Raw genomic sequence first — 17,801 nt, 5'->3', positions numbered from 1 at the left:
AAATACCTAATGGCTGTTAATAACAAAAATTAAGTCGTTCTTTGCTTAGAAGAAACACTAATGTCATTTTAAATCTGTTTTTTCTAATTAAAAAAAGCACAGGTTTAAAAATTATATTTGGAAAATATAATCCCCAACAGATCAAAGTTATCATAAATACTTAACAATTTAAAGTACTGAGTAAATCTTTTATATAAATGTACATAAGCTTATCAAAAAGCCTAACTAGCTAATAAAAAGACAATATATTATAAAACTAAATTGAAAGCGAAATTCTCTCAGATCCAAAACAGTGTAATTTCCAAGGTTTAAACGAAAGGTACTCTGTGTATTCAGACTCTATTTTCAGGGCTGTCAAGAATGATAACAGAAGTCAAAAACAAAAACCCAAAAAACAAAACAAACAAAAGCAAAGCACCACCAGAAAAGTGTTGGTTGGAGAATTACGCACAGACATCAGGGTGAGTCCAAAGCTGACAGACTGATGCTTCATCTGTAGTTCAATTTTATGAAGTAAAGCCTCGATCCGATCATCTTCAAACCCTTTCCTAAAGCAGTATTAAGAAGTGAGATGTTGAAAAGATGTTTTTGCAACAAGGTAGCAGAGACAGTATTTCAGTAAGGAAAAGTGAACCAGTGCAAGTCTGTGAGAAAAGAACCCAACAATGGAGGTGGCCAGCTCCCAGCCCGGTGAAGGGTTCAGGAACCAAGCACCGCAAATGCCACACGCACTGGATCACGGCATCGACTGTCCTGTCGATTATGTCGCATACAGTCTGAATGTCTTCCTCCACAATCCCTTGCAGGCCAACGCTGAAGAAGGCCTCCCTCGTATAGCCATTATATCTAGAATGCAAATATAAATAACACATCAGAATCCAGACAACCTTTGTCATTCCCTTATAAGGCTTTAAAGATAAAATACTGGAGAGAATAGAGCTAAGAACTTTGAACTCCCAAAGTCTCCATGAAAAAGCCAATTTAAGCTATGTCCTCAGATATAAATGGTCATATTTTCATTCATGTCCTTTTAACATTTGTAAAAATCAATTCAATTTCAACTTTAGAGTTACGGCAAAATTAAATCTGAAAGAGAACTGCTGAGATACACAACTTTATTATTTCAAAAAAATTTAATGACCTTTTAAAATAGATAATAGTATGCTGTTCTGAGATCTTGGAAGAGCATCTTTTTTTTCTTTTATGTGGGCCAAATGTCACCTGCAGGCAACCGAAATAGCTTGTCCTGGAACTACGATCTAATGTGGTTCTGGGCTTGGGGCAAAAGGGGCCATCCAGTGACTGTGGGGTGTTGAGCATCCTATGTCCCTGATGCCACCCACCAGAGGACAGTAATCCCTCCCCAATTGTGACAACCAAAAATGCATCCAGATGTTGTCAAATGTCACAACTGTCCCCAATTGTAAAGTACAGATCTGATAACAAAACCTACCCAACATCGGGAGAAAAGTCTGTGCCGAGTCCTGATTCAATTAAAGCTTTGTAGAAGGGGGAGTTGGGCCCGCCGATCAAGAGTGAAGACAGAAGGTTTAACGTGAAGGCTTCAAATATATCTGTGATGCTTCATTTAAAGGGGGTAGAGAAAGAGGAAGAACTGGGGGCATCCATGATGATAAAAATGATTACTAAACTGACATTTATTTCCAAAGAACCTAAAGTTCTACTAGAAATCTTTCATTTCAATTTAAGTTTTATGGACAAGAGTGTACCTATTTCTTTGGTTTGCAAAGCTCTTACATGCTGGGGTTTCACTGGGCCCCAAGCCAGCCAGAATGCTGACACACTGCTCACCAAGTGCTATTAGGTGACAGTGTGCTGAGCACTCCGATCTGTTATAGCAACCAGAATGGCAGTACCACACCTAGACTGACAGTGAGGATGGGGCCACCAAGGGCAGGCCATGCCATGGAGTGCCAGAACTCCCCACTGCCCACCTGTGCCCTTTGCACTAGATCTCTGAAATTACAGAGTTCTGCATGTCAGACGTTTTTCTGAGGCCAGTGTCCAGTGCTGTCCTCACATTCAAAGGCATTAGTGACCTCCCACACCCCCCAGCACCAAATCTTAACAACTGCTGTTCTGAACCAGCCTTTTCTCTGCAGGAAAAAAACCTTAAAGAGCAGGCATGAAATAAGCTCCTTTGCTTCTGGATGACTGCCAAAAGCAATCTCCCAAACCTACCCCTAGGGTTGTTAACACATCCCCCCACAGCTAGCACCTGTTGCACTCCTGAATCCTCACCACCCATCCACTTCTACCCGCAGAAGGATTCACCTCTGATGCCACTAGCCTTCTACAAGGGCTACTTACTCTGGTAAGAGGAAGCTGACTCCAACAGTGACTTGTTTGGGAGAACCCGAGGCCAATGAATCCGGGCCACACGTTATCTGGAATTCCCTCTGTGAAACAATGCAATGCTTTCAAGTAGGCTTGGAATGTGAATGAATGAGACTAAATTAGTATAGGCAGTCTGAATGTAAAAAATGGTTTAAGAGGTGCTTTTCACTAAACTAACTTTCTTTTCAAACAACCATTATTTAGGCTTGGGAAGCTTTTACACACACAACAGCAGAACTTTCAACATTTTAAAGTCCTATTATTAGAACACAATTCAACTCTTCACCTCCATGTATTTAACAGGTGTGATAAGAACACTGTTCATCTGGACTCCGGATGGCCACTTACTGGCTTATCCCAAGGCTTCTGAGATGGCACTGTGGTACTTGGCTCAATTTTCTGAAATTTACTCAATGCTTCTTCGTGAATCTGTTTCAGATGCTGTTCTAACGGAAAATTACCATAAGTGAAGAACCTGAAATTTGAGAGGATTTTATTAGTCTAAAAGATTAGAAATCACATGGAAAGAACAGAGGGTATGCACATATAGCAACTGATAACTATTTCTGTACTGAAATTTTTTCCCCAGTCTATCTACAAACATGAAGCAAACACTTTGCTCTTCTAATAGATGGTTCAAACACAATACAAATCATGGATTAATTAAATGTAAATTGACAAAATTGATTTTATTTCAAATTTACTATAAAAGTGTTATAAAAACCAAGTTAGTTATGTTAAAATACTTGATCTTATCTATAACAATACAATAATTGATCTAAAACTGACAAACTAAAGAATTTCACAGAGTTCAATCTTAGGCTATGAATTTCAGAGTTCATATTCTAGAGACAACACATTTATTCATTCAGTGGTAAAAGGGGTTACAATGACCAAGTTGATTGTTTTCTTTAATGGGATGCTGTCTAAGCTTCAGTTAGACTCATAGAATCAGAGAGCAGACTGGTAGTTGCCACGTAGGTATGAGGTGGGGGAAATGGGTGAAGGTGGTCAAAGGTACAAACCAGTTAAGTCTGGGGATCTCCTATACATCATGGTGACTATAATTATCAATACTGTATTGTGTATTTGACATTTGCTAAGAGAACAGATCTCAAAAGTTCTTGTCACAAGAAAAAAAATTAACTATGTGGTAACGGATGTTAACTAGACTTATTGTAGTAACCATATCAAAATATATGCATATTTCAAACCACTATGTTGTATATCTAATGTAATACAATGTTATATGTCATTTATATCCCAATAGAACAGATTTGGGGAACTAGAATCTTAAAGATCCTTTAAAATTTTCCACTCAAAGGTTTAGAGAGTGATAATCCAATAGCAATGAGCACCCCTTGCCTCCACCCAGACACTGTCTCTGAATGCCTGTCTCCACTGACACAGGATTCCTGGAGAAGTGGCTAGTTACAGAGCTAGCCCAGGGTGAGCTAGCCCACGGAGCGAAGGGCAGAAATCAATGAGGTTACTGAAGACTACAGAAACTGTCAGACAGACAAGGTGAGCTTAAAGAACTCTCTAGAGCCATAATCAGGACAATTTGGGCATAAAAATAATTAAACAAATGAATGCCATTTGATCGCCCGACCTGAAATATATACATATACAAAAACCTTTATGTGACATTATGACAGTATTAAAAAATAAATCAAACCAAACAAGGCTTTTAAAAAAAGCTTTTCTGTCATTATTGGAGGAGCAACTGCCACCATCTCCCTGTAAAATTGGACAGCCAGAAAAAGCAGCACCCGTGCCCCATCAGAGCCACACTGCAGGGCAGTCCAACTGCCTACGGGGAATGCTCTGCTTACAGAAAGCTAATCAATAACGTAAACAAAACCACAAAATTCTTCAGAGAACTTTGTAATCTCCACTAAGGGAACTGCTCCAGGGAACAATCAATGAACATGTGAGCTAGGCTGAGGAAGAACTTAATATTCACAAGGTGCCACTGGTTGCCTGGGTCTATAGGAAGTAAAACAGAGCTATACAATGTATGTGGGCCTCATCTGGAGCAAACAAACATTTTGGGGACTGCTTGAAAATCTGAATTTGGAGTAAGCAGATGATTTTTAAGCAAGTGTTTTTTATTTTGTTAAATGTGAAAATGTATTATGTAAGAAAATATCCTTATATTTAAGGGTTACAAATTCAAGCATTAGGGATAAACCACAATAATTCTATACTTTCCTTTAAAATATGCTGTCAAAGGATATATCTATGTGGCAAGTGTATTGTGTCCATTACTGTATTCTCTATACTTTTCTGTATGCACAAAAATTCTCACGACTAAGATTTAAAATTTTTACAAGATTTTTAAAATAATCTTACAACTATGATTTTACATCAGCATTTATTTGTAAACAAGAGTACTACTGTTTTATTCTTAGCAATATCTGAAATGATCAATTTATCAAGAAACCAAGTATCAAGGGTTTAGTAACCGTGCCCGCCACTTCTGGAGCAATGCTATAACCCAGAGGCTCAAAGCCTGGCGGGTGCCCATCAGCCAGCCCTTTGGGGAGGGGATGTCCCAAGACCCCTGACGCCACAGTCTCAGAAAGGCAGGGGCAGGGGCAGCAGCAGCTGTGGGCCCAGGCTGCCCCCACAAGGCAGTAGAGTCCTCTTCATTTAGAAGGCACATCTTTGCAAATGAGAGAGACCACCCATTCAGTGATGAATCTTGTGTAAATTTACATATTTGCTAAGCAAACATTTCTTTGCCCAATGTGAGAAGCCACAAGTGTTAGCTTAAGACAGTGCAAATGAGCCACTTCTTGCTGACCCTGGCAGTTACCGTCTAAAAGGGGCCTTACAGGGCATTGCTGGGGTGGTAGTGTATGGTATGGAACTGTTTCAGCTGCTCCCATGTGAGGTCGGGGATGCACAGTGGATCGCCACCAGAGACCACAGAGTACGTGTGCTCAGGAAACAGTCGGTTCTGGAGATGCTGTGAGAATATTCTCTCATTATCTGCCTTCAAATTTGAAAAATATATTTGTAGGTATAACACACACGTTATTTCATTACAATACAGCAAACTTAGCCTATCTGGGAGCATATGCTTTTAATGCAGCACAGCTACTGTCTAAAGTAGTCGATTCACTCTCAACTCTGCTCGGGACCCAGAGACCAGCCCACTGGGAGGAGGAGGAGGGAAACCCCCTCTGCAGGGAGCACTGGGTGACCCACACTTGCACAGTGAAGGTGCAGGAAAGGCAGGGCTCCAGGAAGGGTTGCCAGGGTCCCTCTGCCCATGAGCTGGGTAGGAGGCGGGGTCCCATGAGTTTCCAGAGGGAAAGTCATCACCCTAACTTGATTTTCCAGGAAGTGCTGGATAAAATGAAGCCCAAAGCCAGTGGTAAAAGAGAAAGAAAGAGCCACCAGCTGCAGGAGGTCGCAGGCAGCACAGCCGAACAGCATCGCTCATCTGGGAAGGACCACTGTGGACTGGCTGGGAGACAGGGGCCCAGGACCACTCTTCTGAAGCTGCCTGATCTCAAGCTCCTTCACACACCCCAGAATTAATGAGGTTCCCCAAAGAACTTTTGTTTATGTAGGTTTCCCAACTATGTAGTCAGGTGTGTCTATGTAATTTTTCTATATTAGAAATTAAAGCTGAGACATTTAAAAAGTTACTTATTCACTCGTTCATTTATCATCACACGTTAACATACACATATTTTTTGAAAAATACTTTTCATAACAGAACATACTGAGAAGAGCAGCACTGTTTTGCATATTTTCCAATCCTTCTAAGTCTGGCTTAAAAGAAGACACCAGCACACTAATTCTGCTCCTGCACCCCATCAACTGAGGTGTCACACAGCGTGAGATGCAGTCTCCAGGACCCACGACTGTGCGCTTGGGCAAGAAAACATGAGAAAGGCAGCAACTCAGCACTGCTATGTTTACCTCACAGATCATATACCAGGGTCCCAGACCAGTTTGAGAACTGCTAGTCTACAAGACCGGGTTTTACAATGATAAGAGCCTGCCCTCCTATGGTCCTGTGGTTTCTGCTCACAGCATTGTCCCCCAGCTAATTCCAGGAGTTCCATGCGGTGAGTATATTAAGGACAACAGAATGTCCACTATCTTCCAACCTATTTATAGTCCAATATTTTACACATTAAGGTAATCTTATCACAATACAGAAAAGGAAAAACTCACAAATACTCCTTTCATCTCATTAAAGACAACTCCTTTAAAGATCAAGGGTGTCTGGGGGTCACTCGGAGTCTCATGTTCCAGTCGCCATCCTTCCTGCCTAGATAATGATAAATAATTACATCATGACAGTGACTCTAACGCTGAAGTCTGAATCCATTAATTCATCATGCATACCAGAAATCTAGTTCCCGCAGGCATGGAAAAAAGGCTGCATCCAAATACACGGACAGGAGATTCTGGAAGTCCTTGGGATTTTGTGTGGAAAACGGGTACAGAGTATAATCACTAGCTGGACACAAACAAAAGGAAGATTATAAAACACAACAGATTCCAACAAGAATGTTCTACCTCAAGGCCCGCCTTCCCCCAGCTGCCAAAGGCACAGAGGCAGCCCCCACCCCATCCCTGCCACCGGCACCCACTGGATGTGCTCCTTCTTAATGGCTTTGCCCACACCATCAGCCTATTCATGGCCTTACTTCCCAAAAATAAACCCAAACACCATGACTGGCATTAACATAATGCTACAGAGGTGCATTTTATAGCAATATCCCCAAAACTGTTTTGACCTTTCCAGAAAAACTTTTTCCTAAAACTCTAGTTTTTATAATCTGACCATGACATGGCTTTCCTTAAGGATTAGGTCTTTAACTTTGCTCGGCCACACTTGAGAATGGCAAACCCATTCTAATTTACAGGGTGCCAACTACCTCCTCTACCTTAGAAACTGAGTCCCCGTGGGCAGGTGGTGCAGACCCCCCCAGCAGGCCGTCAGGGTGCCATCTCACCTGTGAAGGCGTTCATAAACGTTGACAGCGACCTGTTTAACATTTTGAAGAAAGGATCCCTACATGGGTATTTCTGAGAGCCGCACAGGACCGTGTGCTCCAGGATGTGTGGGACACCAGTGCTGTCCCTAGGAGTGGTGCGAAACTGCACACTGCAGGAGACATGGGAAAGGTCAGGCTCGCCTCTGTCCAGGAGTTCCCGACCAGGCCATCACCTCAGCTACTGGAAAGTGTGTTAGCATCCCAACCTTTCACAAAAATGGCCTCTGCCTCTAATGTATAAAATCACTCAGACTGTGAAATTTTACTGTGTGTAGCCAAGGACATAAATTCACAGAATCTTTTCCTTCTATTTCTGGGATGCTATCAATGAAAGTATCAGTGAGCTATCATTCTAAACAGCTTAACATATGGCAGACGACCTAAGTAGAAACAGTCAAGGTGTTCTAATGATGCACCACACACCTGAACAGGTTATTTGTGTCTTCTCTGGCCAGGTGTAAGTATCTTGCTCCTGTGCCGTCATGGCTAAGCTTCACTGCAGTTAGGGACAGTTCCGGGACAGATGTTACCTTAATAAGCAGGGAAAACATGAGCAGCTAAATGTAGATGAAAAGGCATTCAGAACGACCACTGAACTACTCCATGGTACCTGGCTTGTCTGCCTTAACAGAAACCCTGGGAAACCCTGGCCCCATTAGTGCTGGAGGCATGGCAGAAACCACCCTGCCCAAACCCCAAATCATACAGCTGATGACGGTGCATTCCTTTTCTTTTAAAGGTTTACTATCTCCTAGACATTTCCTAAACAGTTCCTGAGGGAGTTATCCTCACCCCCATTTAGAGATGAAAAAATTGACAAAGCAATAGGTGGTATGTGATCTCAAAGTGGGATCCAGCCCCACCTATCAGTGCAGGCTGCCCCAGAGAGGTATCCGAGCACCTGGATGGCCTGCTGGTTCTTCCTTCTATACCCATCATTTCCAGGTGCACCCCGAAGGCCCTGCCGGGGGTAAATACTGGAACAGATCTTAGCTTGGGACACTGACAGGTCCCTGGCTGTAAACTGTGCATCATCCTGTTTATGGAGAGTTCTGGGGAGTCCCAGTGGTGAGTGGGCTATCACCAGCTCCTTGCTCCATGTGGGAGGGTCACCCTCAATGAAGAACCCTCCTCATGTCGAGGGTGGTCATCTCCCCACCGAGCAAGTCATTCACCTAAGTCTGCACCTTGGGACCAAAGACACAGCATACATCAAACAGAGCAGGATCCTCTCTCCTTCAGTGGCAACAACAGTCCATTGCAGAAACCATACCGCTTCCAGAGGCTGGGAAAATGGCATATCTATGCTTACCAACTGGCTCCTGGCAGGGCAGAGACTAGTACGCAGGTGTCCTGAGCCTGTCCAGGGGCCTTGCAAACACAAAGACTGTGCTCACAGCAGCCTGCAAGGGCTTGCATAACTGCAGCTACCAAATGAGTGATACCTCAGGGCTCACTGTGACTTGTCTAAGAGATGGTCAACATTTAAGATCAGTAGATACATGAACTGTCAGCCTCCTTACAGCTTTCATGGCAAATGTTTCTCAAACAAGGACGATAGCTTACCATTAAGTTTCTACAAAACTTGAAAAATACAAGAAAAGAACTTTGAATATGGTCCTCATTACCTGTAACTTATAAATCCCAACTTCTCTGCATGAATTTGACAGACTGTACAAATATTGTCACCCACTGTCTTGAGCCCCTTGCTCAGACAAATGGAGTTGACTTACGGCTGAGGACCCTGCCTTGAACTGCCATCAACAGCCTTGCTCACGGCCAGCCCACAGCCAGGATGCTTTCCTAGCTCCACGGGCCACCCCTGCTCTGCCACCCAGCAGAGCGCCTGCTCCTCCCACCTTCCTCTTCCTCTGGGCACTGCCACTGCTACCGTCGACATGTTCACCCTGGGGTTACAGCTGCCCGTGTCCTGCTGACTGTGAGCTGCCTGCTTTTGTATTTGTTAGCACGAAACCCACGGCCAGTTGGTTATGTGAAGTACATATTTTTCAAATGCACTGAAGAAAAAACAATGTGAAAGTTTAAGCAAAACGAAGCCAGAGCCAAATGAAATCGATTTTAACAGAAACTTAAGAAAATATAGGACCACAATCTCTCCTCTATAATTCTGAAAGTGAGATGGCCTAAAAATAAGTTTTTTGCATAGTTTAGAAGAAACACTTGATGGTAAAACTTGACCTGAATAGATGTGGGGCCCCCCTTTCATTTTAAGTCTAAGAAATTAGCAAGTCTAGTGTCACACTCGGGGTGAACAGTCAAGTGCCTAGATGCAGGAACATTAATGAGTGTGGCTTACTTTCTAAAATCTGAAAAGACATTCAGTGGCTTCAGGGAAGGATTGGGAATCTACTTATATAATAATCAGGAAATTGCTTCATTTGCAAACTCTGCTCAGTTGAAGGCCAACTGTGGAAAAGGACTGAGTTGGCCTGGGGACAGAGAAGACAACTCCTCCATCTTTGCAGCAGGACCTCCCACGCTCTGTTACAAGTGCCACACACAGCACAGCCAGAAGGGCCCATGCTCACCTGGCTGATGGTGAAGCCATGGATCTTCTGCCCAACCTCATGCTGCAGCGCCCTGTCAGCGGCTGTGGTGCTCTTCCACCTCCAGGCTTTCGCCTTAGTGCTGCTACATCTAAGGAGAGTAACCAAACTCAGAGGACTTGGCAGGAATGGGCTAACATACTCCACCAACAGGAGGGAAACACTGCCATGTGACACAGATTATTAAAGAGAACTTAACCTTGCATCTTCCAGACAGATTCCAGAAAACTAATTTCTGGAATTTTTAGTAAAGCTTTCAATTTTAATGATATTTTATCTCAACTCAGCTAAAGATTCATAACATCAACTGATAACTAAATGCTGAAAACTTTTTATATATGTTCATAAATAACTGTAATACAATTATGCCCCAATTTCCCTTAACTGGACAAAAAGCAACTCTCATGTCAAAACGGCTTCTTCCATCAGAGTGCCACAAGAAACACAAACCATGATAAAGTCCCATTACATACCTGCTGAGCTGGCCCAAATTTACGAGTCTGTTATTCCCAGGAACTCACACACTGCTGCTTGGTGTGCAATGACGTGGATTGGCATTATTTGCATTAGTAATTCATTCACCTGTCGGACTTGTCCTCATCCATGAGCACACACATGCACCAGTCTTCGCAGTATTCCTAAGAGCCACAAATTCCTCCAACCCCCCATGTCCATTAACAGAGGACGTACAAACCATGGACTAATCAATAAAATAAGCTTAGCCATAAGAATGGACTGTAGCCATGGCTAACAAAGATGTGGGTCATATAATGCTGAACCAAAAAGGGCACGGTATTATTCTGAAGCGGTATTATTAGGACAGGTAACATGTTATTGTGGGAAAATACCTAGATGGTAAAAATACAAAGAAAAGCAAGGAAATAATTTCTGTGAACCAGGAAAGAGATTACATCTAAGAGGGAGAGTTTTGACCAATTTGAGGTAATCTTAAATTGGGAATGGTGAAAACTTATTTTTAAACCATTTTTCTTTCAACCATATTGTTTCATGCAATATTCTACAGTAAGATTCTATCTCACAGGGGATTAGGGGCGATATAATTAGCACACACAATATAGGTAGATCACGGGGAAGGTAGTACAGGATGGAGAAGACAAGTAATGACCCTATAGCATCTTACTACACTGATGAACAGGGATTGCAATGGGGTTGGGGGGATTTGATAATATGGGTGAATGTTGAAACCACAGTGTTGCTCATGTGAAACCTTCTTAAGATCGTGTATCAATAATTTAAAAAAATGAATCTCACAAAAATATCTTTTAAAAAAGATATACACAAACAAAAACACTGACTTATAATCAATACCAAGCAATCTTATGGAGATATGTTATATTCAACCAACATCTTCCTTATTGATTTCTCAATTTCTATAATTAAGGGATGGAGACATTCAAGAAGTTACTTGTCATCAAGAACACTATTACAACAACAAAATGCTTACACTGAAAGCATACGAGAGGACCAGGCCACAGGACCAATACCAGACTCCATGTGTGAATAACATTCCTACTGCCACACACAGACTCCAAGGGCACTCCAACAACTGGGCCAACAGAGCTGAACTTCACTCAGAGCAGACAAGGTTCTGTGAATTTGCGGGAAAGGAAACAGCCCCTTTTTTTAAAATAAGTAAACTGTTAACATTATTTTACACTCACAGGGCGTGACACTCATTCATGGTTGGAAACAAAACGTGTTCTTTTTCCATAAGCCTTGTCATTAAAAAATCTCCATTCCTGGGTCTAGGATCTCTTAACAGAGCAGCTAACAGTGCTGCTCCACTTGGGGGCCGGCCTCCTCGAGTCCACCAAGGAACCACACGGAACACCCGTGTGGAAACCCACATCCACTACTACCACCCTCACTTCAAAACCCAAACGACCGTGCACAGGGCCGTCTTCGCTGGCAGGCCAGCTCTGAGGCCATGCCCCAGCCTTGCCCAGCAAACAGGCCCAGCATGGGGTGCAGAGGCTGCGCTGGGAGGTAGCTCAGCCACCCCCAGGGGCCAAAGGAGCCTTCAACCCAGGCCCGTAAGGTTCCCGGTGCTGGGCTACGGCCCCCGGTGTCCGGGAGTCACCAGACGTGGGCTGGTGGGGTCCGGGAGCCTCCAAACGGCCGGCAGGTCCATCCGGGACCCTGACGCCTCCCATCCCCGCCCGCGGCCCGCCACCGCCCTTCCTGCTGGCTCACCGGTCTCTCAGCAGCCGCAAGACTTGCGGACGCTGCCCACCGCAGCGCCACATGGCGTCTCACCAAAACCTAGCCGGCGAGATTCCACTTATTCCCACGCACGGCGCGGGCCGAGACGAACGGGCCGCGGCTCCCATAGGTTAGTGGGCCGGAGGACGCCCTCTCCGATAGGCTGCAAAGGAAAAGGGCGGGTCCTCGATGGCCCAGGGAGGCTGCAGGCGCGCGGGTGGGCGGGGTGATGGTGGGACGGGTCGCCGCGAGGGGCGGAACACAGGAACTGCGGGGCAGGGCTGAGTGCAGAGCCCGGGACTTACGCTGGGTGGGCCGTGCGCAGGATAGGTGAGATGAGGGGCGGGGCTGCGCAGCGAGGGGCGGGGCTGAGCAGTTGTGGGACCGGGCTTCGCAAACGAGGATGGGGATTGCTTAGCTGGGGAGAGGGGCTGCGCGAGTGTGGGGCGGAGACTACGAGCTGGTGGACTGCGCAGTGGTGGGTGGGGACAGCTCAGATGAGAAGCGGGACTGCGCAGTAGTGGGGATGGGGCTGCGTAGGTGAAGTGCGGGAGCTAAGCAGGTGAGGGGCGGGGCTTGCGCTGTACGAGAAGGGGCTACAGGCTGGGGGCGTACCCACGCTGGGCCAGGTGAGCGGCTGTCCTGCGGCCCGGCGCGCTCTGGGGCCCGGTGTGGACCGTGCGTGTCTACGTGCTCACAGGGCCTCTGGGGGTTCGGGCAACGAAGGGAGAGTAAAGGACGCTGCGGTCCCATGGCTGGCTTACGTCGTGGACAGGGCCCTAGGACGGACAAGATAGTTTCCAGACAGGGGCCCCTGATGCCACCCTCTTTACGATCGGTCCCACCAGAATGCTGCCTCCAGAACCGCAGGGGCGCATTGGCTCAATGCTTTCCACACCCGCGCTCTGTCTGGGAAGTCAGCCTGCCTGATTCCTGCATCCGCAGTACCCGGAGCCCGCCGGACGCATTCATCCAACCGGCTTCAGCAGGTGGGAGGGCATTCGGGCTTAACCACACCTGGGCGCTGCGTGGGAGGAGTTGAAAAGAGGCAGGACCTCTGAGATGTCTCTTGGTGCTCATCTCCCCCCTTCCCTCCTCTCCCTCATTCCTTCCGCCTGGCCAACGAATGCAAATGGATCAAATCTCCCTGCCCCTTTTTCCAGGCTCTAAAGGATGCCAAATAATGACAGATGCCATAGTTCTGAACAAACGCTTGGACAGGAATGCAGAGGGCAATACTGCCATGAAGAGCCACCAAGAGTCTTGTCGGGGTCCGGGGGTTGCCTCTGAGGTTTTGGGGCAACGCAAAGAGCAAAGAAGGCAACAGGAGTCGTGGAAGGTGCTCAAAGAGGCCACTTTATTCTGCACAAAGCTACACTTCTTATACTGCTATACTGCTAATTCATGGTTAGATAAGTGTTTTAAGATGTGCATGCATGTGGCCTTTGTGGCCAGCATCTAGCCTTCAGGGCCCTTATCTAGCTCCTTTCCCATGGGTACAACAGTTTTCTCAAGGCCAGACATATCTGGGGTGAAGCAGTGGGCAGCTGTCCTCATAGAACAGTAGGGGAAGGGGGACTTTCCTACAAGTCTACAGCACAGGGCAGCAAATTCTGCAGTTAGCCAAGTACCTCTATTCAGAGGAGAAACCAGCTGAACCAGGACAAACAGGTGTGGTGCACAGTTGGGTATCATTAACCCTACTGAGGGTGTGCAGGAAGCCAAGGCCCCATGGGGATTTAGTATTTTGTGGGGATTTAGTATTTTAATAATATATTGATATTTGAAAAATATGTGCTATATAAAATCTATGTAGAGAAAATGAAAGTTCCTATGGCCAGGATTCTCACGTGACCTTGGTCAGCTAGTTCACTACACACGTGTGGACAATACCTTATTATTGACTATATAAAGAGCTCTGCCCAGTGCACTGGGCTGTACAGCCGCTGGAAAGTAGGGGCTGCAGTGATGGCAGTGTCTAGGACACACAGAAACCACCTTGCTGCATGCAGACTTAGCCTGAGGCGGACAGGATTCTAGTGCTTGACCTGCCACTGTGAGAATAAAGCCGGGTATAAACCCCTTCACCCCAAGAATGTTCCATGGCCATTTTTCAATCAAGAGTGAACTAGTTGGGGCTGAAACCCATTGTCAAGACAATCCTGTAATTGACACTTACTAGTATGTTCCCAGAGAATCCAACCCCACTGAAGGCTGACCTATCGAAGCCTGCTAAGAATATATAGATAGTTATTTTGAGCAGTACACAACATAATTCTAACACTCATGTGTAATCACAGTTTATATTAACAAAAACCATTTCAATGCAATATCCTACATTGGCAAAAACGTTACAATGAAACTCATTGTGTTAGTAAGATTAACAAGTAAGCATACATCAGAATAGATTGTGATTGGTACTTAGAAAGTTAGTCAAGTGGCTAGTGGAGTGTTATGGGTTGAATTGTGTCTCCCCAGAAAGATATGTTGGAGTTCTAACTTCCAGTACTTCAGAATGTGACCTCATTTGGAAGTAGGTTACTTACAGTGGTAAACAAAATGAGGTCATTAGGTTGAGCCTCTGTGGAGAAAGTGAAGGTTCCTATGGCCAGGATTCTCACCTGGCCCAAATCAGCTTGCTCAGTACACATGTGCTGCCAATACATTGTTACTATCTAAAGAGCTCTGCCCAGTACTCTGGGCTGCTGCATGAATGCAGGGCTGCATGGCTGCAGGAGACCAGAGAGTGGTAGCAGCACTGAGGACAGAGACTGAGACTGCAGAGGTGGGCAGAGAGGCCCAGAGAGGCCATGCAGACTTACTCTGAGTAAACAGGATTCTAGTGATTGACCTGCACCATGGGAATAAATTTGAGTATAAACACTTTCACCATAAGAACTTTCCATTGTCATTTTTTTCAGTCTCATCGAATTCACAGCAAGCTTGCCAGCCCCGAACAAGTTCACTATGGATTTGATGTGACTAAAGAAATTGATAGCAAAACATTCTTAAGGGTGAAAGGGTTTATTACCCGGCTTGTTCTCCAGAGGAAGGTCGAGCACTAGCATCTCTGCCTCCGCCCTGAGCGCTGGGCCCAGCTCTCTATATAGCACAATAATAGCTTATTGCCTAAAGGTGTGGAAGCGGTAGCCTAGCAACAGGCCAGTTAAATCATAAGGGGGTCTAAGTTCAGTGAGGATCCTGGCCATAGGAACCCCAACCTCCCCACACTTCACCCCTCCAGGATTCTCACCTTACAGTCTACACTCTTTCAGTCTTCCGCAAAGGTCTGTGTGCGAGAAAGCTGGAACACCGTAGCTGGATTCCACAATAGCAACAGAGGATAACAAGAACTTAGAGATAATAAAAATTAAGATACAGCAAGATTTTAATACAGGTAACAAAAATTATAATAATCCTCAAGCCAGAGGAGGTTCCTAATAAGAAAATTTACAATAATCCTCAAGCCAGAGTAAGTTCCCAATCCATAAAGACTTTAGGGGCAATAAGACACATGCTTTAATGCCACCAACATAGGCAAATCTTGTCCATCAGGTAGGATGCATGCAAGAGAGTGATCCTGTGATAGGACTGTAGCAGAAAGGGGGTCCCTTCCACATCTAGTATACCATAATTTTACTCCTTTCCCATGGGGGTTCCTGAAGGGTCTATATATAGTGCTACTGGAGGTGCATGCACTGGGCACAATGATTAAACAAAACTCCCCGGTAACATTCTCCTACCTTCTGGATGTTCAGCATATACTACTGTGACCTTTGGGGGCCACTCTTGTTATTATTCCAGGAATACACAGGAGGCCAGCATCCAGGCCTTGTCCCCAAAGTGCCAGGAGAGCCAGCCATCATTGGTCCATGTATTGAAAGGTCCAAGGCCACATCCACTTAATGGAGTCTCCGGGGTTCAGTGCAGTTAGTGCTGGCAGCATGATGTTATGCTGGTGGCCAATCCTTGGCTTCAGTGATTCTTCCTTGGATTGTACTTGAAATTCTATAGGGGAGGCAGCCATATGTGTTAACATTTCTATGGTGCTCAGGGCTCCCTTTCGGGGTCTCTCTGCTACTAATTGTTCAAAAGCAAGTTCTTCCTGGTTTTCACTACTATATGTCACTGGCTCAACAAGCTTTGGAGTTCTTCAAACAAGGGGCTACTAGAGAGGGCACTACACAACTGTATGTAAGAACCCCACATTGCTAATGTGGGTGTTTATGCTATACCACTCCTTGGGGATCTTTCAGCTGATGGGTCTTTATTTTTCTTTACAACCACTGGGCGTGCTTTCACTACGAGAGTTGCCAGTGCCTCCAGCATCACTCCTTCATCCCTCTCCAGCTCCTCCATTTCTGGGGCTGATGCCATTTTTCTCTCCCCTCCTCTGAGCGCCTCCTCTGCTTCAACCTTTACCTTTTCTTCTGTGCCTTGCAGCAATGCTACCTCAGTCTTCAGAAGTCTCTTGCATTCACCTCAATGGTTCACATCTGATGTTCTCCTGACACCTCTGCCTGTGCTTCCCTTTGGATTTCATCTTTTTCCTTGATGGCCTCTTCCTCCTTCAGAACACCTGTCAGCACTGCAGGCTCTTCTCCAGTGGCACCTTGCTGTCAGTGCTCTCATGCTTCCTCCTCTCGTATCAATGCAATCTCTTTCTTCAGGTAATCTGCAGAAGTTTGAAGCTCGCTTTCTCTTGCCAACTCCTCTCGCATAAAGGACATTTCCCTCCTCAGAGAATCCATGGAAGTTTGAAGCTCGCTCTCCAGTGCCACCATTTCTTGGCTCTCTTCTGTAGACCTTTTTAGTACTGTGGGATGCAGCCAAGCCACAGTACCCACTGCCTCACGGTGTCTTGCCAATGGGTTTTTCAGCCCCGGGAAAGTTCGCTATTGATTCAATGTGACCAAAGAAATAGACAGCGAGTGTTTTTTTGGGTGAAAGGCTTTATTACCCTGCTTGCTCTCCTGGTGGTAGGTCAAGCACTAGTGTCTCTGCCTCGACCCAAGGCACTGGGCCGGGCTGTCTATGTAGCACAATAATAGCTTATTGTCTAAAGGTGTGGATGCGGTAGCCTAGCAACAAGCCAGTTACATCATAAGGGGGTCTAAGTTCAGTGAGGATCCTGGCCATAGGAACCACAACCTCCTGACTCTCCACCCCTCCAGAATTCTCGCCTCACAATCTACACGCTTTCAATCTTCCGCAATGGTCCCTGTACGAGAATGCTGGAGGACTGTAGCCAGATTCCACGATAGCAACAGAAGATAACAACAACTTAGAGATAATAAAAATGAAGATACAGCAAGATTTTGATACAGGTAATAAATTGTATAATAATCCTCAAGCCAGAGGAGGTTCCTAATAATAAAAGTTACAATTCTCCTAAACCCAGAGGATGTTCCAAATCCACAAAGACTAGCGGCGATAAGACACATGTTCTAATGCCACCAACATATGCAAATATTGTCCATCAGGTAGGATACATGCAAGAGAGTGGTCCTGTGAGAGGACTAGCAGGAAGGTGGTCCCTTCCAGGTCTTGTATACCATACTTTTACTTCTTTCCTCATGGTGGTTCAAGAAGGGTCTATAAACAGTGCTACTGGAGGTGCATGCAC

The 17,801-nt window shown here is 45.3% G+C and overlaps 1 protein-coding gene and 1 long non-coding RNA gene across 4 annotated transcripts in view; one reads left to right on the top strand and one right to left on the bottom strand.

Moving 5' to 3' along the window:
- Positions 1-12,327, bottom strand: part of PITRM1 (pitrilysin metallopeptidase 1) — a 28,229-nt gene extending 15,902 nt beyond the window's left edge. The window contains exons 1-13 of one of the 3 annotated variants that reach the window (XM_073229474.1): positions 12,167-12,305; positions 11,418-11,561; positions 9,935-10,043; positions 7,809-7,915; positions 7,344-7,495; positions 6,730-6,844; positions 6,556-6,652; positions 5,199-5,359; positions 2,707-2,833; positions 2,332-2,420; positions 1,454-1,582; positions 733-846; positions 452-548 (exon numbers count right to left, since the gene is read on the bottom strand). In XM_073229474.1, coding sequence (XP_073085575.1) covers positions 452-548; positions 733-846; positions 1,454-1,582; positions 2,332-2,420; positions 2,707-2,833; positions 5,199-5,359; positions 6,556-6,652; positions 6,730-6,844; positions 7,344-7,495; positions 7,809-7,915; positions 9,935-10,043; positions 11,418-11,467 — 1,347 coding nt within the window. In that variant the 5' untranslated portion in view covers positions 11,468-11,561; positions 12,167-12,305. Of the gene's footprint in view, positions 1-451; positions 549-732; positions 847-1,453; positions 1,583-2,331; positions 2,421-2,706; positions 2,834-5,198; positions 5,360-6,555; positions 6,653-6,729; positions 6,845-7,343; positions 7,496-7,808; positions 7,916-9,934; positions 10,044-11,417; positions 11,562-12,166 lie in introns of all 3 variants that reach the window. The other 2 variants (XM_073229473.1, XM_073229475.1) reach the window with 2 other exon arrangements.
- Positions 12,328-12,450: 123 nt separating this feature from the next.
- LOC118967772 (uncharacterized) lies at positions 12,451-15,343 on the top strand. Its single transcript, XR_005055000.2, has 3 exons — positions 12,451-12,505; positions 13,024-13,164; positions 13,339-15,343. It is a non-coding gene; the product is annotated as an uncharacterized lncRNA (long non-coding RNA).
- Positions 15,344-17,801: the final 2,458 nt, after the last annotated feature.

The sequence above is a fragment of the Manis javanica genome, chromosome 2 (assembly GCF_040802235.1).
Source record: "Manis javanica isolate MJ-LG chromosome 2, MJ_LKY, whole genome shotgun sequence".
NCBI classification, from domain to species: Eukaryota; Metazoa; Chordata; class Mammalia; order Pholidota; family Manidae; genus Manis; species Manis javanica.
The sequence above is the reverse complement of the archived record's forward strand: the minus strand, read 5'-3'. Positions and strand labels throughout refer to the sequence as shown.